General features: G+C 36.0%; 1 protein-coding gene across 26 annotated transcripts in view; it reads right to left on the reverse strand.

The window, feature by feature from the left end:
* STAU2 (staufen double-stranded RNA binding protein 2) overlaps nucleotides 1-27923 on the reverse strand; it is a 330295-nt gene that overhangs the window by 168683 nt on the left and 133689 nt on the right. For all 26 annotated transcript variants that reach the window (XM_071207866.1, XM_071207860.1, XM_071207865.1 and 23 more), the window contains 4 exons: nucleotides 16592-16751; nucleotides 15257-15364; nucleotides 13014-13226; nucleotides 601-738 (listed from right to left, as the gene is read on the reverse strand). In XM_071207866.1, the coding sequence (XP_071063967.1) occupies nucleotides 601-738; nucleotides 13014-13226; nucleotides 15257-15364; nucleotides 16592-16751 (619 nt within the window). The remainder of the gene's footprint in view (nucleotides 1-600; nucleotides 739-13013; nucleotides 13227-15256; nucleotides 15365-16591; nucleotides 16752-27923) is intronic.

Consider the following 27923-nt stretch of genomic DNA (forward strand, 5'->3'; position numbering starts at 1 on the left):
GGTAGCAAGTGAAGAGATAGTATTTGCAAAGAAGGATTAGGCATCCTACCTCATTTCTAGGTCCTACCCTTCTGCCAATATGTAGTGACCATTCTTCAGTTCTCTTGGCTACACAATGCAACAGTTAAATCTCTCTGCAACTGCGTTCCTCCGTCCCCACCATAGTTAATTAATCACCTAGTTCCTTACAGCCCAAAAACTCATGCTTTTGGCCCTGTTCCACTGACTATATCCATCCTCCTAAATTTTGTGTTTAATTCCTTTTGTCTCTAATTCCCAGTAATTAATAGACTCCAGCTGCAAAATGTAACACAAAAAGTTAGAGACGGGCATTCTAAATGATAATGCTGTGGTAAATAATCTGTGTGAACTCCCTGTCCCTACAAAAACTCATGTTGTCTATTCTAACATGTCCTTGACACTTGAATGTTTCCACCAAGCTGATAGGTAGGCATGGAGGGAATGAATAATGTAAAAACACCATTTTACTTTCTGCTATTGCTTCCTATTTTGCCTTTTCCCCATAACTCTTTCAACCTGAAGATTATTAAATTTTTCAACATCTTTAAAAAATTCCTCTAAAATAAAAGTCAGAAATACCTGCATCACAAATTCTCGACGTCGAGGCATCCCTCTTTCTGAAAGCAAAACATAATCTGGCTCCTTTTCTTTTTTGGCCTGTTGAATTTGAGCAAGGCGACTAATGGGGTTCATTCCTTGACCATATTCTGGACCAGCCTAAAAATAATTTAACAAAAAATTTCAAAATATGATTGTAAAACTTGTTATTGGATCCTTAAAGAAACAGTGCTTCTCACCTCTATCTTCACAACCCAAAACTGTGGCTGGACAAGATAAATGAATAGTTTATAAACATTTATAAAGGAATATCAGAAAATGTATTTTGGTGCTCAGAGATATTATTGATAATATCAATATTATATCAATTACATCAACAATAATATCATACTTGGATCAACTATGGTTTTAAAACTGAATAAACTTTTCAGTATAGTTGAGTTACTTCAAAACTTCTGTTCCATCAAAAAACACCAAAAAGAATCTGAGAAGACAAGCCACAAACTTGGAGGAGATACTTGCAAAACATATACGTAGGTATATTTCTCAGAAGAAAGTGCATATGAAAGGATATTAAACTGCATTAGGACTCAGAAATTCATATAAAAACCACATGATACTATTTCACATCTATCAAACTGGCAAAAATTTAGAAAACTGATAGGCCCAGTTAGGGAGGATGAGGAGTAACAGAAACTCTATACAGTGCTAAGGGGAGTACAAACTGGAAAACAATTTGGCAATGTATAGTGATGCTAATGATAGTACATCCTACCCTAATTAGTTTACTCCTAGACATTAATATACTCTAGAAAACTGTCTCTCACATGTATTAGTTCACAGGTACAAGAATATCCATCAGCGGCATTATTTGATAAGAAAAAAAATCCAGAAACAATCTAAACATTCATCAATAAAAGAATAGATAAATTAAATTATGGCATGTTTGTATAATGGAAGAGTATATAATAGTGAAAATGAATTAAGCACTGCCACATGCCTTAGGATATGAAGGAATTTCAAGGTAAAAAGGGTTAAGTGAGGAAAAAAAAAACCAAAACAAGCACAGAAGCACAGAGAATGACATAATTCATGTAAAGTTCCCTAAAACTATAAAACATTGATCAGAAGACTCAATATTGTTAAGATGTCTAATCTCCTCAAACTGATCTATCAATTCACTGTAATCCCATTCAAAATCACATCAGTCTATTTTAGTATTGTTTTTCGGTAATTGACCTGCTGATTTAAAATTCATATGGAAATGCAGAGGGCAAATATCCAGAACAACTTTGGAAAAAAAAAACAAGGGAAGCAGATTTGGCTCAACTGATAGAGCATCCGCCTACCATATGGGAGGTCCAGGGTTCAAACCCAGGGCCTCCTGACCCATGTGGTGAGAGGGCCCATGCGCAGTGCTGATCCACGCAAGTAGTACCATGCCAGCAGGGGTGTCCCCCACATAGAGGAGCCCCATGTACAAGGAGTGCACCCCATAAGGAGAGCCGCCCAGCGCGAAAAAAGTGCAGCCTGCCCAGGAATGGCACTGCACACATGGAGAGCTGACACAGCAATATGACACAACAAAATAGAGACAGATTCCTGGTGCCACTGACAAAGAATGCAAGTGGTCAAAGAAGAACACACAGCAAATGGACACAGAGAGCAGACAATGGTGGGGGGGTGGGGGGGGTGGAAGTAGAGAGAAATAAATAAAAAATAAACCTTAAAAAAAAAAGAACAAAGTTGGAGGACTCAGACTACCTGATTTTAAGAGTTATTATAAAGCTTTGGTAATCAAGATAGTGTAGTATTGGTATAAAAATAAATAGATCAATGAAGCAGAAGTGTCCAGAAACAGATCCACAGTCAACTAATTTTTAACAAAGGAACAAAGGTAATTCAGTGAAAAAAGGACAGTCTTTTCAACCAATAGAGCTGGACCAAAACAAAAAACAAACAAAGCAGAACTTCAATCCATACCTTGCACTGTTTACAAAAATAACACAAAATGGCTCGCAGATCTAAATAGAATACTAAAACTATAAACTTTCAGAAAAAAAGGAGAAAATTCTGTAACCTTATTTAGATGATGATTTCTTAGATACAACACCAAAATCACATTCCATCAGAGAAAAAAATAATAAATTGGACTTCTTCAAAATTAGTAACATCTGCTCTTCAAAAAAAGACAAGTCATAGGCTTAAAGAAACCATTTGCAAACCACATACCTGATTTAAAAAAAAAGCTTGCATCCAGAATGTATAATGACCTCTCAAAATTCAATAATAAATGTATTATTATTTAAAACACTCTAATCTTTAAAAATGGGAAAATATGAGGATACTTCATCAAGTGAAAAAAGAATACACACTGTATGATTCAATTTATATAAAATTCTAGAAAATGCAAACTAATTTACAATGACAGAAAGTAGATAAGCAGTTGCCTGGGAACTGAGGGCAGTGGGATTACAAAGGGGCATAAGGAAAGTTTGGGAGCAATGGACAGGTTCATTACATTGATTGTGGGCAAAGTTTTACAAGTTTGTACATATCAAATGTATCAAATAGTACACTTCAAATTTGTATAGTTTGCTATATGTCATTTATATCCCAAAAATTGTTTTTAAAAATCTAACTAAGTAATAACTTTTAGGAAAGTAAATATAATACCATAGTTAGGAATGATAAACACAAAACTAACAATGGTGATCACCTCTGAGAAGTGGAATGGGGATGTGACAGAAGAGCATACAGAGAGCTTCAGCCTTACTGAGAAATGTTCTATTTTAAAGGTAGGTGGCAAACCAAGTGGTTATTATATTTAATTTAATGTGCTTTTTTAAAAAAAGGTTTTTCTATTTATTTATCCCACACAGCCCTTCCCTCCCCCCATTATTTTGCACTCTCCTATGTCCATGTGCTGTGTACTCTCTGTATCCACATGTCTTCTCTTTAAGAGGCACTGGGAACCAAGCCTGGGACCTCCCATGTGGGAGACAGGTACTCAGTCGCCTGAGCCACCTCAGCGCACTGCTTTGTTGAGTCTCTCATTGTCTTTCCTGTGTCTCCTTGATGCGTCATCTTGCTGCACCAGCTTGCTGCACCTGCCCGTTACTCCAACTCACTGTCTTGTCTTCTCCAGGATGCACCAGAAAGCGAACTCAGGGCCTCCCATGTGGTAGGCAGGAGCTCAACCAGTTGAGCCACATCTGCTTCCCCTCTCCCCTCCCTTTTTTTCTTTTGAGGTACTGGGGCCTGGGATTGAGCCTGGGGACCTCATATGTGGGAAGTTGGCACTTAACCTCTAAGCCACATCAGCTCCCCTAAGTTTATTTTTTCTTTTGTTTTTTGTTTCTGGGAGGCAGCAGGACCCAAACCTGGAACCTCCCACGTGGGAAGCAGATACTCAACTACTTGAGCCACATCTGCTCCCTAATGTGCTTTTGAAATTCCTACAAATTTATATACATCTTTTTGCATATATTATGACTTAAAAACAAATCTTTGTAAATCAAATATTCTTTCTGCATGTGAACTTTCTTCATCTATTTTTCCTAGAAATAGAAGGACTGCATATATCATATACTCTTAAAGGAGAACATGCTTGCACTAAGAACTTTATTTCTACTTGTGAAAATCTACTCTAAAACAGATACTAGAGACCACGGTAATAACTATGTTACAGGTTACATGTATCACACTAAACTTTTCTCAGCACCAGCGCAGTCTCAGCTCCTCCTGATAACTCTGTCCCTCTGAGGGGCTTGGCCATGTCTAGTATGGTACTGCAGGTGCTCAAACTTGATTTGCACCTCACCTTGGTAAATGTCCTTATTTGTCTTCTTGAGATAGGTGTAATTCCCATGCAGGGCTCAACTTTATACTTTGCTTTTAGAGCAAGACTTGACCAATCAGCCTTACAGATGTTATATATAAGAGTACAGTGTGATAAGTTGATCAGACTTTTGTTTTATTCTTTTGACAACAGCTCCACATATTGAGGCTTGAGATTTAAATTTATATAACTATCACAAACAGATTTTTAAATGTAGAAAAGGTTGGGGAAAGAATAAGTAAAATAAAGAAGAGCTAAAGAGAAGAAGTTTGTGAAATAATGAATGCCATATGGGCAGCGCTGTGCAGTGAGTTACTTCCTTAATAATACAGGAAAACCCAGAGCTAATTTTCCCTTAGAAATTTATACCTTTTCACCAAATCATGTCATATTTCAACTCATCTTTAAAAGTGTCCAAAAAATCTATTTGCTTCTTCTGCATCAAACTCTGTGAGGCCCCCATTCCTTAACTCAGAAATGCACACAGCCTTACAAAAGAATGAGGAGCTGAGGAGGTAAAACCAGAAATTCTCAACTGTGCAAGGAAAACAGGTACTACCTTCAATCAAGTAACTTCTCTCCTCAGCAACATTAAAGTAGAGGTAAAATCAGGCCCAATTTTAGTAAGGTGGGCCAATGCCACCTGTTCTGTGAAGTACAAGTCAACTCTTCTAGTTAAGCTGGAAAATACCCAAGAAGAGTATATTGGTCAGCCAGAGGGGTGCTGATGCAAAGTATCAGAAATCTGTTGGCTTTTATAAAGGGCATTTATTTGGGGTAAAAGCTTACAGTTACAAGGTCCTAAAGAGTCCAACTCAAGGTTACTTTTCTCACCACACCAAAGTATGTAGCCATGTGTTGAAACAAGATGGCGGGTACACGTCTGCGAGGGATCAGCCTTTCTCTCTCTTAGTGCTCCATGGTCCGAGCTCCTTCTGATCTCAGCGGTAGGCTGGAGGGCACGTCTCTTACAGGGCTTTCTCAGTGTTGCAAACTATCAGGCAAATGGCTCATCTCTCTGCTGTGTCTGTGGAAGTGTCTCTCCTCCTCTGTGTATCTACTTCTGTCTCCATGATTGACTGTCCCTTTATATAGCCCACCAGGAGGTGGGGACTAAAACCTGCACACCCTAATGACGTGGACAAATCAAAGCCCTAATCTTACCATAATCAAGTTTGAATTTAATTCAATCAAAGGTATCAAACTCAGAGGAACAGACCAGTTTACAAATATAATCTATCTCTTTTTGGAATTCATAAATAATATCAAACTGTCCCAAAGAGGAAAGGAAGGAGAAGAGCCAACAACAGGCAGACAGGTCCTAGTCCACTTTTCTAGGACAGTAGCAATATGACCAGCTTTATTAGAGTCAAGGTATTCTCTTTGCTCTTTGGTATCAGACACTCTGGTTCAGCTGAAGGGAGATACTTGAGGCAGGTGGTAATTTATGCCTGTGATACCCTCCACCTCCTTCCCCAGGAAGAAGCCCCTTGGGCCTGAAGAAAGCCCTAGAATGAGAAAGTTCTAAGTGAAAGAAATCAATGTTACCAATTATGCGTTTTTAGCAGTACTTTCCTTCTGTTCTCAAGAAAGAATAAAAGCAGGAATTAACCATGAAAAGCATGGCTTTTGTTCCTGGAAAGTAGCACATATAAACAAAGACACAAGGTGATGATTAAGCAAAGAGCCCAAAGGGACAGAAAACAAATCAGACCTGATCACAAAATCGAAAAGCAATGAACAAGTTTTCAACACAATATGTTATTCTGAAAGTGAAAGTCTGAACATCTCTACTTCAAAAATTCTTGAAGGCAACCCACCTGACACTTGGACAAGAAACAGAAGAGTGTGTGTAAGTGCCAGGACAGCAAAGAAACACCTACAGCAGGAAAATGAGGAGGAGCAAGAAGAGAGCTTGAGAATGAGATTTAATTTCCAGGAATTACAGCTTCTCTAAAACCCAATAATAACAGTTGAGATGGCAAAGAAACAACATTTATTCTAATTTAAAACTCTGTATTAATCTAACACTTTTAGAAATAATTATCTTGTGAAAGAATCCAAGAGATGCCAAGTGAATGGTTTGATCATTTCCATTAGTCGTTGTAAATTTTCTATCACCACTACTGTGATATCTAAGCATTTCTTTATAATTATACCTGTTTTTAAAAGCAACTTTTTTTCTAATCATTCTTTAGATTACTAAGTCCTTTAAGTAACTTTGTGGTCAGCATACTCCAATAGGCAGCCAAACTAACTCTCAGAATAATTTGATTCAATAAATATTTATGAAGTGCCTACTATGCTGCAGGTTTCAAGGTATGTAATATGGACACAAAGATAAATAAGGCACAGCCCCTTCCCCAATCAGCCTTTCAATTGTTTGGGGAGACAAATATACAGACAATTTCAATACAATTTAGTATATATAGGTATTCTGAGAACCTAAAGAAAGGAATCAAACTCCAGCAAGGGTGAGGAATAACCAAGGAAGGCTTCCTGGAGGAGGTGAGCCCTTGGCTGAGTATGGTGATTTAAGGAGTTAGTAGGAAAAGACTAGGGGTAGCAAAGGGGATAGGAATGTGGGCAGGCATTCTGGGCATGAGCCTAATGGTTACAAGCAAACATAGTTAAAAAGGCAAAAACATAGTTTCAACACCTGGCATTGCTGGAATCACAGAATTCCAGGAGAGGGAGAGAGGATAATGAAATTTGCATGGTTTACCAGTTCCATCATCTTCAGGGGTCTCTTTGATTTCTACTGTACTAAAGGACCCTCACTACCAGACACAAGGGATGGTTTGAATGCACTTTTGCTTTTATATAAGGGGATGGGATTGTGACTTTTTGAGTACCTTTTAAATCATAAAATAATACCATGATTAGCCATCAGGGAAATACAAGCCTACTATAAGTACGAGTCCACAATAAGATACTATTTCACACCCACTAGGATGGCTATAACCAAAAAGACAGATGATAACAAGAATACTTGCCAATGATGCAAATTCAGTAGTCAAAAATTGCTAGGTGTTGAATTTTATTTGCTAATTCATACTAGGATAGAAAAGACTGTTGGTACATAGTTATTCTAAGTGTGATGCATGTGAAGAAATCTAGTTTCGATTGGGAGGATGAAGAGAGAAGGCTACCCCCCCAGAGAAATCAGGGTTAAGCCAGGATCTGAATAACATGTACTAAGCTAGGTGAAAACTGGGAGGGAGGGAGGGAGATGGCATTCTAGATCCTGAGTGGCATATAAGAGGAACTGGAAAGGGGCCTGGATAGCTGGAGAATACAAATTCCATGAGATGAGGCTGGAGAAGTAGCAGAGGTCAGAACCCGCAGGGACTCTCACGCTATGTTAAGGATTCTGGAGTTTATCCTAAGAACAACTAGAACTACTAAAAGGTTTTAAGCAGAAGCATGCCATTATCAGATCTGTATCTCTAAAAGAGCCCTTTTTAAAAAGGTTATTTGATGGCAAGAGTACTTGTGGGAAGATCAACAAAAATGCCACTGCAGTAGCTCAGGCAACATATGATTATGAGTTGACTAAAGGGTGGCAGAAGGGATAAAAAGAAATAGACCAACTTAAGAAATATTTAGGTGGTAGAATCAGTAGAACATGATCATTGACTGGCTATAAGGGGTGAGAAAGAAATTTAAAATGACCTCTAGAATTCTGTTTTCAGGAACTGAATAGCAGTGTCAGTCCTGAGATAAGGAATACTAGAGGAAAAACAGGTTCACAGGGAAAATGACGAGTTTTGGACACAGAGTTTGAGTTGCCTGAGAAATACTAAGTTAAGATGTGTAAAAGGTAGTGTAGCGTACAGAAAAGTATTTAAGAAATGTCTACATAAAGAATGAATTGGAGATGCAACTCATCCTGTAGAGCACCCACAATCCATGTCTTGGACTGTATACTTATCTCTTTTCTTGTTGCTTAATAAACTCTTCACTCCCTTGCTGGAGCACTTTGATATAACTGATGAATTCCAAAAATACTGGATTATGCTTGTACTCTGATCTGTACCTGGGCATGATTGAGTTATGATTAGGGCGTCGAGTCCCCACTCACCCACCAAGGGGTGTGGACTCACAGATAAAAGGCATGGCGAAGAACAGAGTTGAGGGTTTTCTGATGTTGGAGTTTTGATGTTAAGAGTTTGATGCTGAAGACTTAAGCTGGAGCTCCAGGAAGTCAGCACGCAAAGGAAAGAGAAGCCAGTCCCAGAAGAAAGGAATCTTGAACCCAGAGAAAAGCAAGCCCTAGGAATGTAGGAACCCAGGAAGCCTGAACCCTCACAGATATGGGCAGCCATCTTATTCCAAATACTTTGGTGAGGGAAGTAACTTATGCTTTATGGCCTGGTATCTGTAAGCTCCTACCCCAAATAAGTACCCTTTATAAAAACCAACCAATTTCTGGTATTTTGCATCAGCACCCCTTTGGTTAATACACTTGGCACAAAAAAAAAAAAAAAATGAACTGGAACCCTAGAAATAAAAGAACAGCCCAGGAAGAGTGTAAGAAAAAACAAAGATAAAACTCCAGAAATGAAATGGTTAGAGAGAGGAAGAAGAGACAGCAAAGGAGACTTTTTAGATGTTAATAAAAGTTATCTATTTCTACTACACACCAAAAAACAAAAATTAAATGAATTATAAACAGATACAGGAGGACTGATTAGAAAACACAGATACAGACAATAATCTGTAGGAATAAGACTGAGAACCCAATGAAAAGGGAAAGGAAGCTTTTGAGCCTGACAATAGAAATAATATGATGAGTTCATGAAGGTGATCAAATAAATATATATTTCCAATACTAGGTAGTCTTTATTCCTATTTATCTCTCTTATAAGAATGTCTTCATGTACCAAAGAAATGGTTGTTGATACAGAATCCAATGACAAAGAACCAGATACATAAATCCAGTTAGCTACTAATGGAGCTCTAAGAACATTGACAATGCCTGGTTTCTTTCTTTGACTGAAATTAACTACAAGGACTCTGGACAATTAAGGCAGTCCTTTGATACAAGCTCTTAGATTATCATCCTACAGAACAGTTAGGACAGTCTGGTTGATACTTGTCTACAGAACACTTAATCTCCAATTTTGGAAAGCCTTCTTAGAAATCTCACCATCCAGAAGAGAGCTACATTAAAAAAAACAAAAACAGGATATAAGACCCAGATACATCATCATGGCAGTCTTACATTTTAACAGATTAATTCTATAGAGTGAATCTTAAAATCTGAAAGGGAGTTCACAATCAATTAGTTTCAAAGACACTGGCGACAGACGAGACTGGGTCTGAACCCTGACTTCTGCCATGTGATCTTGGAGAGGTTTCACCTATAAAACGGGGATAACAGTGATAGTACAGAGTGATAAAGAAAATCAAATGAGACAGTGCTGTAGTTTTATTATTTGAAATCCAATCCAGGCAAATCATACAACAGATACTTTCTCAACTTCTGTCAAATATAAGGGATTATGGGAATGGATCTGGTCCAACGGATAGGGCATCCGCCTACCACATGGGAGGTCCAAGGTTCAACCCAGGGCCTCCTGACCCGTGTGATAAGCTGGCCCACATGCAGTGCTCATGCGCACAAGGAGTGCTGTGTCACGCAGGGGTGTCCCCCACATAGGGGAGCCCCATGCACAGGGAGTGCACCCCATAAGGAGAGTGGCCCAGCGTGAAAAAAGTGCAGCCTGCCCAGGAATGGCACTGCACATACAGAGAGCTGACGCAGCAAGATGACGCAACAAAAAGAGACACAGATTCTGGGTGCTGCTGACAAGAATACAAGTGGGCACAGAAAAACACACAGCAAATGGACACAGACAGCATAGAATTGGGTGGGACAGGAAAGGGGAGAGAAATAAATAAAAAATAAATCTTTAAAAAATATATATGGCGGCGGACTTGGCCCAGTGGTTAGGGCATCCGTCTACCACATGGGAGGTCCACGGTTCAAACCTCGGGCCTCCTTGACCAGTGTGGAGCTGGCCCATGTGCAGTGCTGATGCACGCAAGGTGTGCCTTGCCATGCAGGGGTGTCCCCCGTGTAGGGGAATCCCACGCACAAGGAGTGCGCCCCGTAAGGAGAGCCACCCAGCGTGAAAGAAAGTGCAGCCTGTCCAGGAATAGCGCCAAACACACGGAGAGCTGACACAACAAGATAACGCAACGAAAAGAAATACAGATTCCCGTGCCGCTGACAATCACAGAAGCGGACAAAGAAGACGTAGCAAATAGATACAGAGAACAGACAACCGGGGGGGGGGGGAGGGAAGAGAAATTTTTAAAAAATAATAAAATATATATATATATATATATATATATGGAATTATGCACTCTAAATGTATAAGACATAAAAGGAAGTGAAGAAATGCTGAAAACTGAGATACCATTCCAAAATGATCCAATTATGGGCACTGTGTAAGGTTTGAGCACACAACTCATTACATGCATGCTGCTTTTTCAAAATAACCTTATATTTCAAAGGATATTTATAGGCTTTATTTTAACGTAAGACAGACATGGCATAAGTAATTCAAGTATGATATACTTGGAAAAACAAAGGGGCTTAACCTAGCCTGAAACCAGGGAGGATCAGAGAAGGCTTCCCATGAGAAGTTAGTGTGACCTGAGATCTGAATTCATGATAGGAAGGAAATTCCAGAATAATATACTTTTAGACTGGAAGCACTAGAAAATTTGTTTGAGAATTCAAAATGTTCTTCTCCCACGAACTTTGGGGAATAGCATTTAAAAGTAACTTTCTTCTAGCCTTGCTTTTCATGGCTAAAGTTAAAAGTAACATGAATTAGATTTATATCGTACCATAGAATTATTTCCCTATTCTTGAATCTTCAATAGATTTTTGCTAGCCAAATCGTTTACTATTCTTCATTTACTAAGATCAAGCTCATTTTAACAGAGAAAATGGAATTTATTATGATTTTTTTTGTATTGCCTGTATAATGTAAAACACTCTTCTTCTATCATGGAAAAGCTACAGATTTTATATATAAGAAGTTTTAAGGTAATACATCATGAATATGTTCGTGTACACAAAAAAATGGAAACAGACAGCATTAAAATAACAATATTGAATACCTGCCAAGTGCATCATTTTTTCAGTTAACAATCTATTAACAATTCTATGAAATTAATCCTATGAAGAAAGTACTATTATTATTCCCACTTTATAAGTGAAGAAACTGAAAATTAGAATAATTGGGTAATTGCTCAGGTCAGAGATTCCTACTCAAAATTTATTCCAAAGATCATGCTCCTAATAGCTATTCTACTACCTGACCATGTTGTCAAAGCACACAAATGAAAACCAGTCCTCATCAGAACCACCACAACGTATGAGTTATTTATTTGGCATTTATTTTTAGTCCACCTTGCATATAATGCAAAATGCTATTTCTGGACAAACATAACATAAATCATCTTCTCAGTGATATATTGTAAGTACGCATTAAAAAGAACAAATATTTACTCATGTTATTTATTTATATATGTGTATGGATGTATATGTTTTTAAATAAAGTGAAGGTATAAAATCTTTAGAAATACCTAAACTGTGCCACTGCACAATCTAAACAAAAGAAATTCATATTAAAGATAAAAATGTATTTCACTTCCATAATTCATGATGCATACAGTCTAATCAGAAGAAGTCTTAAATAAGTGAGGATAAGCTGGCAACTAAAATGGTAAGTGTTTAAAGCTTTCTCTGGAAGCACAGCACTCTAGCTTCACTCATGCCACACATACTGCACACTCGTGGGCACTGTCCTGTACTAAGTGCCAATGCTTCTCTTTCCTATGACCTGTCCTTTTTTAAAAAATGTAAATAAAATCTGATCCAATAAAAGAGACAGTCACAACATCATAAAAAGCAGTGTGCTATGTATTCTTCTTTGGAAGGTATACATGCAGCAATGAAAATGATACCATCTACTATGAGGATCTAATATGATAGAGTAGGTAAAGCACAGGGAGAAAGTCTGGCACACTGAGCACTTCATAAAGGCTAGGTGCTGCTGTTGCTGTTGGTATTGTTCAATTCTTTATTTTGTTACCATGTCATGGTATCCCAAGAATTTACTGTGTAGGAGTGTGATATGCAGAAAGAACACCAGATTAGAGATCAGATTAGTTCTGGCTAGTCCACATGAGAGCTGAATAAGAGTGAGCAAATTCTTTGAGCATGTTTTATAAAACCATAATTGTAAAGTTAGGGATATAATACCATCTACTCTAGACAACTGTGATGAAGACTATACTAAAGGTAATCATAAGTGGGAAACACTTTTCAAACCATAAAAAAAACTAGAGTTATGCAAGGAAAATTATTATGTGATGAACTAAAGCAGGTGTTTGTTTTAAAAAACAAAACAGAATTCTTCTTAATTTATAATCACATACCCTATTTAATTCCCAGACTATACATAATCCATAGTTTTAGGTACATGCCTTATGGAAAACTGTTTATCTAAAGTTATCGTTATGTTTACTTAGTAAAACTGAATAATAATTTCTACAAGCATATACTTACCTTTACTATTGTTTTAGGACGTTTTTTAAAAAATAGTTTTGGCTTTTCAACCACAGGAAGAGGTGGAAGTTTTTTAAGCTCCTGTAAAACAGTGGTTGCAGCACGCTTTTTGGAGAGCTTTTTGCTATTTCCCTCTCCTTCTGCAGAAAACTCTCCCACTGATACCCGAGTAACAAAGCTTTTCATATGTGGTGGTCCACTTTCTTTGATAACCTATTAAATAAAAGTGAAATATTAAATAACATATAAACACTTAAGACGTATTCTGATAATATGAAACTTTTTAAATATTTATATCACAATCAAAATTAGAATTATTGATTATGCCAAAATTATAGTATTTCTTTAATAAAACAATTACAAAGACAGTATATAGGAACTACTCATTAATGATACTTATGATGCTTAATAAACTGAAGTCAAAACATTAGAAATATAACTAGGCACATTCAATTTGTCAATTTTTAAAATTATTTTAAAACAATAATTCTAATTATGGTTAACCAGCTTCTTATGGAGCACAAAATTAAGAACATAAAGCTTATATATTAGATTAGGAATATGGGCCATCTAGAATGATAATTTGTCCATAACTCTGTAGATATATAAGTTTTCTCCTACAAAAGAATAAGTTCCTGGAAGAAGGATCATGTCCTATAGTAGTTTTATACCCACAAAGCATCCTGCATATCAAAATCTCTCAAAAACAGCTGATGAGAAAAAACATGCGCTGTTTTATAGAAAGGATTGTTTATTCTCCCTCTGTGAAATGATCAAAGGTTAAGAGGATGTGTCATAAAAATACCTAGCTATAGAAAGTAATGAATTATGAATCTGTCAGCTATGAATGTTCCTAAACCTTATTTAATATGCTCTTAAACTATGCCAGCTTTTGGAGAAAAGATGCCTTCCAAAACCTCAGCGCTCAAAACTTTAGTCCCCTTCAAATTAGAACCTAAAAAAGATTATTTCACATTATATTGAATTTTTTTCTTCTAATTTTTGGGTATCAATTAGGAAAAGAAAAACAATACAATTGCTCAATAATCCAACATTACTGGAGATAATGAATTTGTCATAAGCAAATTTTCCAAGTTATTTTAAGTTTACTACTTTAAACACCAAAACTATTTTTATTTTAGTCACTTTAGTGGATATGCTTCTCAGTGAAAAAAAAAAAAGTATATACTTACTGACTTAATGAAAAATAGAGAAAACTAAATATTTAACATTTTATTGTTCACATTATATAGATCATCATTATGAACATAAAATATTCTATACTATAATAATACCTCCAAAGACTTGTAAAACTTATAAAACTGTTCCCTATTCATTATAGCCTTTAAAGGGCCCTATGTCCCAATAATTTTTGAGTATATACGATTACTTTTGATAGGTTTTCCACATTTTCTCAATCATTTCTTGCTGGGATCAGCAGGCCCTCAATGATTCTTTGTCCCTGTCTTTTTCATTTTGCTGCTTTTAATCTGCTACAAGCCAAGAAATCAGATAACCCAACTTGTAAGAAATGTGTCCAAGAAGAAAGCAAACAGGTTCTAAGTGAAGGTCAGATGATTGTGTCAGTGAATAAAATGTGGACACTTTCTAATATATGAACTTCATATCATTTGAAAGAGGACACTCTAAGACTATTTCCACTTATTTTCTGGTTTATACCTTCCTTCTAGATATTTGGGTTGCAAAATCAGTGACCTTTTAATAAGGGCCACATTATAATAATAACTTATAAAAACTTTTTCTTTTAAATTTAATTCAATATTTAAAACGTATTTATGACATATTTACCTAGTTACAAAGTAGAGAGCTGCTTCATTCCTTCTTAGTGATTTACTGGTTAAAGTTTAAGTGAAACATATTTTGGTCTTCACACAATTGAAAGAAATTGGATATTACTATATATGTGTCACTAAAATCTAGGTTGAATAGTCTTAATTTGATCACATTCAAAATGTTAAATCCTACAAACTATTACGTATTATCACATATCCAGAAAATAAATTTTATGATGAAAATTGAAATATATATGTAAATGGTTTAATAGAGAAAGGACAAAGAGCTCAGCAGGAATCCTTGATATTATACTAAGGTTTACTTTCCCTTGGGCCTCTATCAATTTCATAACAATTTGAACACAAGGAAGCACAGTAACTCTGCTAATTTTGTTTGTTTAAAATAACCAGGGATGGGGGGAAATGGGAAGAGCTCTACTGAGCACATACCTCAAAACTAACAGGCATATTTCTCTTCAGAGCAATTTCAAACACTAAGCTGATCTCAGATTTATTTGCATCTTTGTCATCATCCATTTCTTTTCCTGATTCTCCATTCTAAATCAAGAAAAATAAGATGACACTGAATCTTCACTTTGCCACAAACTTTACATATATTCCAAAATCAAGAGGGCCTATCTAAAACACAATAAAAGGCAGGAAACTGTAGGCTAGCTCTAGTAGACGCCCACGCAACCACAGGAGTCAATGGCTTTGCTGCCAGGCTTTTTGTTATTTGGTTTTTAGTTTTCTTCCTCAAAGCAGAAACATAAATGCTGAGCTTGGAAAAATTTGTACTCAATCATTTACTAATTTGAATTTATCCTGTCTGCCTAGATGCAGTTTTCTCAATTTTAGAGATCTCTAGCTCCCCCCACCCACAGATTACAGTATTCAAATATTGTTTTTAATTTCCCATGAGGACTAAGTTGTAGGAAGAGCACAGTATGCAAACCAGGATGTCAGAGCTCTCTGTCAGGCTCAGGCACCAATCCACTGCTTCACTTATTTAACACACACTTTTTGAGGGCCTTATATATGCTGAATAGAATATAAATATTAGAAACAAAGAGATTACAAAGACAGTATTCCAGCTGTCAAGAAGCTTATCATCTAGGGAGCAAATAGTAAACAAACAAATAAGAGTTATAACAAAAGTACACAAGATAAAAGAAAACACCTGAGTCTGACATGAAGTAAGATATATCTCAAAGGAGAAGGAAGGGCAGGTTTGAGGAAAGGGGAATTATGAAGGTGGAACTATAGAATTTTGAAATAAAAAGATGAATATACAATAGGACGGCCGGAGCTAGAGATACTATTTTGAAGTCAATAGAAAAAGTAGCTGAAGCTATGAGAACAGGTCAGATTACTCAAAATAGCCTCAATTTTCTCATTTATAAAATAAAATCAGACTGGAAAAGGCACAAAATCTCCTGTCACTTTAATTCCTTGATTCTAGATTAATACAATGTAATCCATGCTCAATAAACAGGGCATTAATGCAAAGCAAATGAAACGTTATTTGTCAACCTTGTACATGACGTAAAATGCTGAGTTGCCTGAAACGTGAACTCCATGCATGAACCAAAGCTCTGAGAGGAAAGGCAGTCCTGGCAGGAACACCTGAGCCTACCACAGCAGACAGGCAGGCTGGGAAGCAGGTCATAGCAGATCACAATTCTAGTCTGCTTCCCTACCAGAAGGCACCATTTCTCTCTTTCGTCTTTCAGTAATCTCAAGGATGAACTATGTAAGAGACTGCTACACACAGCAGCATCACACCTGAGGTGATTTTTCTGGAATAGGTTCATTCTGCAGTGCTTGAAGAGCTTTCATTGCAGCATTGTGTCTAGCAGCTTGTCGGGTCTTTCCTTCTCCAAAAAATTCATTATTTCCTACAGTCAGCTGAACATAAAAGATCTTAGGCATTGGGCAATGATACCTAAAATAAGAAAATTAAAACATTAATATTAGTTAAATAAAACCACTTTATAATTAATAAGATTTGTTTAAAATGATACAAATTATATAATGTACTATAATCCTCTTATTAACCCTAATACACATTTAATCTCATGAGTGTATTTTAAAGGTAAAATGGAAGTAAATATATCTACAGATATTAAAGAGTTGTATACTGATCTGTTAGAAACACATTATAGAAAATAACATTACATATTAATATAATTAATATAGTATGAGTTAATACCAGAGAAGACTTTCTAGTGGGAAGTTTTCAATCAGATTTTGACAGATGTAAGCCAAATGGTCTTGTGCCAGAGAATAAGGGAGCTACTCCAGAGGCTACAAATAGGCAAGACATTTAAGCAACAATATGCAGATTACTGTGCTTTTAATAGAAGACAATTATAACTAGAAATGGAAGGGAGGCAGAAAAATAGTTATTTTGATGAAAAGTATTAAGGAGATCAGATTCAATACAATGAAAGAATAGGGAGCTTAAACCAATTCTTAAGCAGGAAGTATACAAAACCCACCACAAATCCCTACTGCTTTGGAATTTATATTATAGTAGGGAAGAGAAACAATAAGACAAATATATATAAATATCTAGTATGTTAGAACACATGTCAAAAAGAAAAAACAAAGAGGAAAGGTTCAGAAGTGTCCAGGAAAGGGCTGCAGGTTTAGATCAGCCACTCAGGGAAGATCACATTGAGAAGATGACAACTGTGCAATAAAGGCCTGCAACAAGTAAGGGAGCAGACCATGCAAATATCTGGGAGAACATATCTGTGGCAGAGGAAATGCCAAGTGCAATGGCCCTGAGGCAGGAGTGTATCATGCATATTCAATGTGTATCACGCATGTTCAAATCAATGTGGCTAGAGTTGGGTGAGTGACAGAAGGAAGCCAGGAGATAAGAAGAGATCGCCCAATTCCACAAGACCTTCCTAGAAATCATTGTAAGGCTCTTTTACTCTGAGTGAACGGGCAAGTCAGTGGAAGGTTTTGAGCAGAGAACTGACATGATCTGACTTATATTTTGAAATGATCATCTATTACACTAAGAACAGACTGAGGGAGTACAAAGGTGGAAGTAGGGAAATTAATATCAGGAGGCTATTACAATAATCCAGGGGAAAGGTGATAGTGGCCTGGGCCAGAGTGGTAGCAGTGAACATGAATGAACTTTTTTAAAATGAAGACTCCTTCCACTTTTATTACATTTATATATTCAGTTCATCCATTTTGTATATTATCAAACCATTAGCAGGAGGCTTTGCTACATAGATGACATTCCTGGGTAAATTTTGAATGTAAAGCTGTTGGGTTTTACCCAAGGACTGGTTATGGAATCTCCAAGAGGAGTCAAGGATGATCCCAAGGTTTCTGAAGATGGAGTGCCCACATATTGAGATGGTGAAGATGCAAAAGGTATGGGGGGCGGGGAGAGGAATGGATTCAGGAGCTCTGTTTTGGAGATGTTGAAGAATTAAGTCTGGACAGTTGGATTCATGAGTCTAGACTTCAGGGAAGGGGTCCAAGCTGGAGATTGGGAATCTTCAACATATAGATGGTATTTAAAGCTCAAGACTTCGTGAGAAATCCATAGGAAGGAATGGTAGGAGCATGGCGTCCTTCCTGAAAGCCAAACAGAAAGAAAAATGTATATCAAGGATGGAGGGAGAGAGGGAGGAAGCCATAAGTAGTGTCGATTGCTACTCAAAGGTCAAGTATACTGATGACTGAGAAATCACCAGTGAATTTAGCAATTCTGCAGAACAGGACTGATTTTGACAGAATGGTGGATTTCCAATTATAAAGCTGAAAAATAAAGTTAAAAAGCACTCTAGTGCTGGAAAATATCTGTTACCAAGCAAGAAGTCCAAGTGAGGCCCTACTAAGTTTTAGATGATTCCTGGTCATCCAAATAGACATGTTCCACAGTCAACCTAAAATAAACTAAACAGAACCCATCAAATGAGACTTCATCAGGTAGATGGGACTAATCAGAGAAGGTTTACTTAAGGTAAAGGACTAGAGATGTAAATCAGGACTGAAGATGCAGATCTGGGAGGCAATAATTGAAACCATGTGAGTGGATAAGTACCTAGAAAGGATAAGTGTAAAGGAACCAAAAAAGAGAGCCTAAGACTGGGGATGTGACTAATGCTCATGATCAAAGGGCAGGGGAAATAACAGACGGAAAGTGAAGGAGATGAAAGCAGTCTCAGAGTTAGAAAAGAAATTACAACACAATGTCAAGAAAAGGTATAATCAACAGTGTCAAATGTAAAGAAATAATGAGTATGAAAAAAAGTTTTTAAAAAAATCAGTTTCAAATTTTTAAATTAAAATCAATTTTCTTGGTCCACAGTTTTCTATTAATTTGTTTTAAGGTAAAGTTTTTTCACTTTTTAAATAGCAAATACAGAAAAGAAGAAAGGGGGAAAAAATCACTTTTACAGTAGAAGACTACATTCAATGCACAAAGAATAAAAAGCATTAAAAACTACAATTTTTTGCTCTTTGATTACAATATTCTAAAGTGTACTAAAGTGCACAGTTTTCTATTATCTGTTTTACTTTAGATCCTTTTAATGCAGAAATATTGACTAATATGCATAATGCAGATTAATCTTATTTTGAATCTTACAAAATTCAGACTTCCTACTTCCATGCAATTTAATGCACATTTTTAACTGGCTCCACTATAAAAACTTTTAAAACAGACAACTTGAAATCACAAATTTACTCCTGGATTAAGATCTTATACAGCAAGCTTTCACCATAGAGCAAATGTTTACATTTAAGTAAACTTCTGAAAATTGAGGCCCACAACTGGAATGCTAACAGACCCGTAACTACAGTAGAGGGAGTGGGCGCCACTGTAATCACTAAGGCCTGCTGACAATTACAAAACGCATTTTGGTTTGCCACAGAGACAAACAAAATTTCTATTCATTATAATTTTACTGGAATATGATGTCATAACACATAGCCATACTGAAACAATCTACTGTTTTCTTACCAAAATATTAATTGCACACTAAAGAGCCCTTGGGGCCTCTTCCTTTTCGGTCATCAAATATAGCTCTGTGCATGTGATTATGTGCGCGCACATGTGTATATGTAAGTGTATGTGTGTGTGTATATATCTCATGACAAAATAAGTATCAGAGGGAAAATTAGGTACGTTGTATTTTTAACATAAAAAATAAAATACTCTAGCACTAACAACAGGAAATACCAAGACCAGATGCCTGACTTGTTTCATTCCAGTTTCACTTCACCCTCTTACTTAACAATGATTCCTAATAATGCACCCCACATGGTTTGAATACCTTATATATCACATCTTCTCATATCATCATGACAATTAAGATTAACCAGAGCAATCTTGTTAATGGCACCCAGATTGAATTATAGGAGAGAATGCAGAATGTTTTTTGTGTTAGGTCCTAGATTCAAAATCATTTAATTCCTTTGGTAAAGTTTAAAGGTTAATATGTTCTACTTAATAGGGTTCCTTTTTCTGTTTTTATTTTGAACATTAAGCTCTTCTGGTGAGGCACTTACAGTAAGTTAGGTTCATATTTCCACGAATTAGTATATATTTGTATATATTTGTCTAATCTTATATTGCTATTCTTGAATGGTTTCTCTCAATCAGGATTTTGGGGTCAACATTTAGCTCCCCATATTACTTATTAGTAAAAGATGAAACTTATCCATCAAGTCTTTTTAAGTTTTGGGGTCAAATGGCTTCTACCCACAACCTCCAAAGTATATTTTGCAAAGTGTGATCCCACTTTCACCAGAATGATCTTTAGTGCTTATTAAAAGTGCAGATCCCTGTTCTCCAACCTTGACCTACTGAAGCAGGGTCTCTAGGGGATGGAATATGAAACTTCACTTTAACAAGTTTCCCTGATGAGCCTTTGCACACTACAAGTCTGAGTGTCTCCCACAGTATCATCCTATCCCACAGTAACACTTGTGCAACTTGATGATTACTTCAAACTTTATGCAAGGAAGACATCACAAACACTCCTTATAACACCACGAGTGAGACTTTTATATCTCTTTCTCATTTAGTCTTCACAGCAGCTTGGTGACAGAGGAAACTGCCCCCATTGTTATTTTGAGAAGAAAAATTCTTTCCAAAGGAGGAGCTATGGGTCAAAACAAATTTGCTTCACTTGAGAGCTCTGGCTCTTAAGGAGTATCCTAAAATCTGCTTTATCCACTTCTATTTTTGTTCATAGTGATTATTAAATTGACTAATTATCTCCTTGGTAGACCAGAGAATCTCATATGTAAGGTCTAAATGTAAGGTCCACTGAGAGTCTTCAGGGGCATTTTCCTGAATTACTGCTGAAACAAAGAAAAGAACTCCATAAATGAAATCCTATGTTTTTAGGGCACGTCAAACTAGGCAGGATCAAAAACAGGTGTGTGTAAGTGACCTACAGAGTGAAAAGTCAGAATCATAGGCAGTATGGCACATAACAGTTTCAAATTTTACAAATACCTTTTCCCCTATGTCCCTTTGCCCTCTATCTTCTGTAAGTCTTAAAAAAATTTTTTTTAATTAATAAAATAAAATAAATGCTTCCCTTTCTTCAAGCCCTATAAAAATCTTTAGATTTAGGCTATTTTAAAGTCATCACAAGCAATACAACATTAAAGAAAGGATGGATATATACACCTGGTTCTTTTAAATTAATAGTTAGCATTCCTTATACAGCTTTGTAGAGAGTTTTTTGTGTGTGGTTTGTTTAATTTTTTTAGTGAGGGGGAGATTTTATATTCACTTATATTTGACCCTCAGTTATAACAGCTTTCTATACCACATATCCTTTCCAATCCTCCCTAAAGTTACTTCACTAATATCTTCTTTATGGACTCCTTTTGTATTATCTTTCTAAACAACTAGAATCCACACATTCTCCCTACCATTCAGTGCCTTATTCTCCAAAATCTACACTTTGCCATGTATCATTTTTACAAGGTGAGAAAGATATATTCCAAATACTGTTAGAACTTTTTAAAACTGAAAAATTATTACCTCATTTTATTTGATAGCATTTTTCATAAATCTCAACACAGCTTGCTTTTCCTAGGATATTTTTAAATCTTTTGATATCTAAGTCTTCATATCTCCTTTACAGGTTTATATCTTCAAGTGTTTACTTCTAATATTGACTGAAGAAAGAACTGTCACTTAACCTTTCTAGCATAGTTTCCTTATCTGTAAACTATTTGCAATATCTCTGTTTAAAGAACTCTAAAGGCCAAAACTTAGAATTCAAATGACATGCTGATTATTTTGACTCTTTTTAGACGTTTTGGCACTGCTAAGCATTCTTCTTCTTGCTATAGAAAATAATCATTTTATAGTTTTACATTAAGCTATAAAATAGCCCCTGGCACATTTTCAAGCGTGCGAGTGTGTGTGTGTGTGTGTGTGTGTGTGTAAATATATATATAATATGTCTAGCTAGGAGAGTTCTTTCTCTAGTCACATCTATAAACTGTGATAATATATACTTTATGGAATCTGAAAGTTAAGTTTTGAGGAATCTAAAAAAAATAGGACCTTTTAAAAAAGATTCATACCTGAAAATTAACTTTAAACGAGGTATGAAGGTATTGTATTCTATTTGTAGAATTATTGTAATTTTGTTAAAAAATGCTGAGAGGATAAAACCAGAAAGATATGTACTAAAATCTGGCAGGGGCTGTTTCGAAGTAATGGATTTATAAATGATGTTCTTTTTGTTTATAATTTCAATTTTTTTCAATAATATGGTTGCAGTGGGATAAAAAAGGAAGAAAATAATTATTTTAATTGGTGTATATCTAGTCTGTCCACACAAAGAGGTAAATCTGTGTTCAAAACTATAAATTTGATAAATTCATGGAATGACTTCTGGAATACAGAATATGATCCAAGAGAACAAAACTGTCACTGATACCAGAATCACAATTTGGCCTACTGAGAGTAGAGAATATTACCAAAGAGCACCATTATTCATAAAGATACAGTCTCTTCCCTCATCCCACACTTGAATCCAACATAAATCTATTTTTGCCCCTTCCCTAAGTGGATATCTGGATAAATCATCATCATGACCATCACCATTATCCTCACTGTAACAAAGCTAATCAAAGCATTTACTATCTCGTTGAATCCCCATAAGAACCACAACTTCATTTTACAGAAAAGGAAACAGAGGAATGGATGTTAACAGACTTGCCCAAGGATGGTAATGAAAAAAGTACAGGAAGTAGACCCCAGGTCAATAATATTCCAGAATGCAAAAGAGAAGGTGGCTTTTACTTCCTTTCTTTTCCCCATTTAGTAGATAAATTTGCTATGAATATAAATAGTAGTTGAGGTATGGCGATATATGAAATCACTTAGGAAGAGTGTCTTGTCTATGAGAAATAGGAAACTAAATCTGAGGGAACATTGATATTAAAAAAAAAATTGAGGTAAAATTTATAGAGCACAAAATTCACAACTTTAACCATTTTAAAGTATACAATTCACAGTGTTGTGCATCCATCACCACTATATAATTCTAGAACACTTTCATCACCCCAAAAAGAAACCCCAAGGCCATTAAGCAGTCACTCTCCATTTCCCCTTCTTCCCAGCCCTGGCAACAACTAATCTGCTTTCCTTCTCTATGGATTTGCCTATTTTGGACATTTCCTATCAATGGAGTCATACAATATGTGGCCTTCTGTGTCTGGCTTCTTTCACTTAGCACAATGTTTGTTTATGTTCATCCATGGTATAGCATGGATCAGTATTTCATTCATTTTATATGAATAATCTTCCATTGCATGTACATACTACATTTTGTTTATTCATCAGTTGATAAGACTTTCGGGTTACTTCCACTTTTGGGCTATTATGAACAATGCTACTATGAACATTTGTGTATAACTTTTTGTGTAAACATATGTTTTCACTCTTTTTGGATATATATCTAAGAATATAATTCTGTATCATATGGTAAATGTGTTTAGCTTTTTAAGGAATTGCCAGACTGTTTTCCACAGTGGCTCCTTTAGGCGATGTTGTTTGAACAGACTGAAAATTTCAGCCACGGGAATATGTGGAGGAAAAAGTATTCTAAGCAAATGAAACAGCAAGTGCAAAGGCCCTGAGGAGGTACATATTCAGCATTTTTTGAGAAACAACAAGCATTTCTCCTGTCTGGGAAAGCAATAAGTCAAAGGGAGAGTGGCAGGAAATTAGGTCTGGGAAGTAGCCAGAAGGCAGAACAGAACGCTATTCTCCATATGATGGGAGCACCTGTAGGGCTTTAAGCAGGAAAGGGGCATGATCTGATTTGAAAGGACCCTACTACTGCTAACCCAAAGACAGGCAAGAAGAGAGCAACTGGCAGGCCACTGCACAATACAGTAAAATCATCTCTGAAAATAGGAGACAGAAATGACAAGGAAAATATAGCAGGAATGCAAGCACTACTAAAAGTCTACTCAGGGACTGTGGAAATTATTTTAAGGTGGGACCAGTCAGCTTATATTTTTCTTTAGCTTCCTAAGTACAAGTGTAGAGTGGGAGAAGCTGGATTTAACCAGAGTTACAATTCTCCAAGCATCACTGATCATTCAAGTTGGGAGGTACAAGAGAAAACAGGAATTAAATAACTTTAGAATTGGTGAGAAATGGGTGATAAACTCAGCGACACACAGCCCCACAGAATCTGGAAGGTGAGTAAAAACTATAACCACCCTGCAGGTTCTACTCAAGGCTTTCCCAAAGCGCAGGCCTGAAGAGGATATTATCCTATTTCTTGTCATCCAACTGGATGGGGAGAAAACAGGAGGCATGGAGCAGGAGTGTGGGGACAGGCCTCCCTTGTGGTGGCTGACGGAGCAGAGCAATGCTGGAAGTGTTGCCACAGGGTAACTGTAAAAGAAAGGGTTCCTGGAAAACTATCTTTTCCTTCCACAGTGTGTTGCCACTGTGTCCCTCTGGCACACGAAAGGGAAATATACTTCATAGTGTTTTCTAAATATTTTTTACAATGAAATCTCCTTTTAATGAACTGTCATGTATGTTCCACAAAACACACCTTAGGATATGTTGCTTCAGGAATTCTGTTTTAGGTAAGTCTGTGTACTCTCTGGGTTACTTGTTTAATCCATTAAGAGCTTTTATCCCAAATGTAAAAAAAATTTAAAGATTACTTAACAATTTAAGAAATATAGTTTAAAAATATTTATCAAGTATTTTTTATAATCTCAGAGTAAATAAAAACTGAGAGATAGTATGAGAGAGGAAAAGATCTTTAGATTTAGAGTAACATGAATTGGATTTAAGTTCTAACTAGTAGCTCTATAAAGACTTTGGGCAAGATGCCTTTCTACAAAACTCATCTGTAATATAAAAGACTTTATCTGTTTCAACTTTCTCTACTTCACTCAAGGGGCAGAGTGAAGAAATTATTTTATTTTCATGAAATATTACGACATATGAGTATTTACTTAGGGACAATTTTCAAGTGGATATATATGCATGTGTATTCACACACATACATGCCTATGCATTAAAAAAACATACATTAAAAGTTTTATCGAAATATAATTTAAAATTTTTCTATTAATATGTATTTACTAATTATTGCATTCCAGTAGTCTAGAGCAGATTCCTAAGTATTAAGAAAATTATGGAAAATATGGCTTATTCATCCTTTGAGGTGTAAGCAGAGTCATTATTCAATTCCAGCAGCATATCTTTAGTTTAAGGGTTCCCTGAAAATGTTCTCTGAGAAGCACTAGTGCAGAGAATCTCTTGGTCCTTTCCAGCAAAAAGGAAAAAAAGAAAAAAGAAAACTCCTAAAATTCATGAAACTGGTTATATAAAATGAAAATGCTTCTGCCTCCCCCATTATTTTAATCCCAGAAGTACATGCTTTTGAGATGTTAAAATTTTTTTTAAATTTACAAACATTTTATTTTTACAAGGACTTCTACACCCTTGTTGTATAAATTAGTTTGGTAAATTCTAGAATCAAGGACTCAAATGGATGACTGTGTTTGTGCTGGAATCTTCCAAGAACTTTAGAAATTGTTAGCTTTGTTACAATGTCTAACCCAGACAGCTACTCCAGTGCCTTTGCTGATCAGAATTTTAAAAGGCACTATCAACTTTGGATACTTGCCCACTTCAAATATTCCCAAAAGTAACACAGAGACATTACATCAGTGGTATTGCAGAAAGATTAATGTGCTTTGTTTGGAGATGCAAACAGTAATTATATTTACTGCATACTTTTGGAATTTTGTCTTTTTCTAAAAAAATCCAAGTGAATTTAGTTTGTACATTTGCATATAGCTTAATGATAACAATATTGCGTAGTTAACCGACATTAATTGGAATATAAAAATTTACCTGGCATTTTCCCAGCTAATTGTTTTTACAGCTTGACTTCACTTTATGCATTAGCTACATTCATAAAAAGACAAATATTTTCATTCTAACTCCCATTTTCCCACTGTTGCCCAATATTAAATACTGAATTGCATTTCTATAGGAAAATGTTGGCTCCAACACATAATAAAAGTTATAATTAAGAATCTTAACATTTATGTCAAGGAGTATATTTTTCAATTATTTTAAAAATACACTTTGTTCTTTTACGTACAATAAGGATTAATCAAAAGGATAATCATTTTGTTTAATATTTTCACAATCATTAGAAGGACATTTATATTATAAAAGACAAAGGCAAGATTTGGGGTGACTCCACAGACGTGAAAGTAGAAATAAAATTATTAGCTAAAATTACCACATAGAGATTTGTTTTCAGACAGGTTTCAGACTATGCAATAGTATCCCTCAGATTATTGATCATAATCATTCAGGAGTCTTCGGTATTTTTTCTGCTATCTATAAAACACTTTTGGGGTTTTATTTCCATACCAGGAGATTTATTGGAATTATACAGATACTTTGGAGCCAATAACATTGTTTGACTCACAGATGAATTTTCATAGAAATGGGGAAAAGAAATTGTTCAGTTACTCAAATCCTTTCATCATAAAAGCAAGTATAAAGAGTACCCTTTGCTAAAACAATAGAGAATCTGGAATATAAAAAATCCTCCAAGGAAGCAGACGTAGCTCAAGTGATAGCGCTTCCGCCTACCACATGGGAGGACGTGGGTTCAATCCCTGAGGCTTCCTGGTGAAAAAGGAGGAGAGAAAGCATGCACGCGTGGTGAGCCAGTGCCCACACAAGTGCCCGCATGGTGAGTCAGTGCCCTGTGTGAGTCACGCAGCAAGACGACAACGCTTCAAAAGAGAGACAAGGGGAGAGTCAAGGTGAAGCACAGCAAAAACCAGGAACTGAGGTGGCACAAATGACAGGGAACCTCTCTCTACATCAGAGGTCTCACGGATCGAATCCCGGTGAATCCTAGAGGAGAGAAAATGAGAAGAGAAGACAACACAGACAGCAAAAACAGCAGGGTGGAAGGAGAGGAAGGGGGGAAAATAAATAAACAAATAAATCTTAAAAAAAAAAAAAAAAAGAAACAAAAAACCCTCCTACTTTTTAACTCAAAGTATTATGAAGTAATGCTAAGCATTTTATAATTTTCAGTCATTTCAAATTATTTTTTAAAAATTTTCTGCATTATTCATTGGGGAATACTATATGGATTTCAATTATCAATGCTTTCCTTTTCCTGTATTGATACAAATAATCAAAGCATAGTTTTACATCAATATGTTGGTATGAATTTTTTCTCTTATACCAAAATGTGCACTAAGCTAAGTATCATCAAATCCTCTATATCTTTACCATGTACTCTGAGGCAAGAACACAGCAACCAATAAGCTGAAATAAAATTGGTTAAGTTGTATGACATTGATAATTTAATCTATTACATATGGGAAGATGGTAGAGCTTTGAAAGTCTAATAGTTCTAGTCTCTGATTGTGGTGGTTTATTCCTATTCAGAATATGGGTTAGAGATTACATTTTATGTTTTTATTTTTTAAAGATTTATTTTTTATTTATTTCTCTCCCTTTTCCCCCACCAGTTGTCTGCTCCCTGTGTCCATTCGCTGTGTGTTCTTCTGTGACCACTTCTAGCCT

Source organism: Dasypus novemcinctus, chromosome 14, assembly GCF_030445035.2.
Source record: "Dasypus novemcinctus isolate mDasNov1 chromosome 14, mDasNov1.1.hap2, whole genome shotgun sequence".
NCBI classification, from domain to species: domain Eukaryota; kingdom Metazoa; phylum Chordata; class Mammalia; order Cingulata; family Dasypodidae; genus Dasypus; species Dasypus novemcinctus.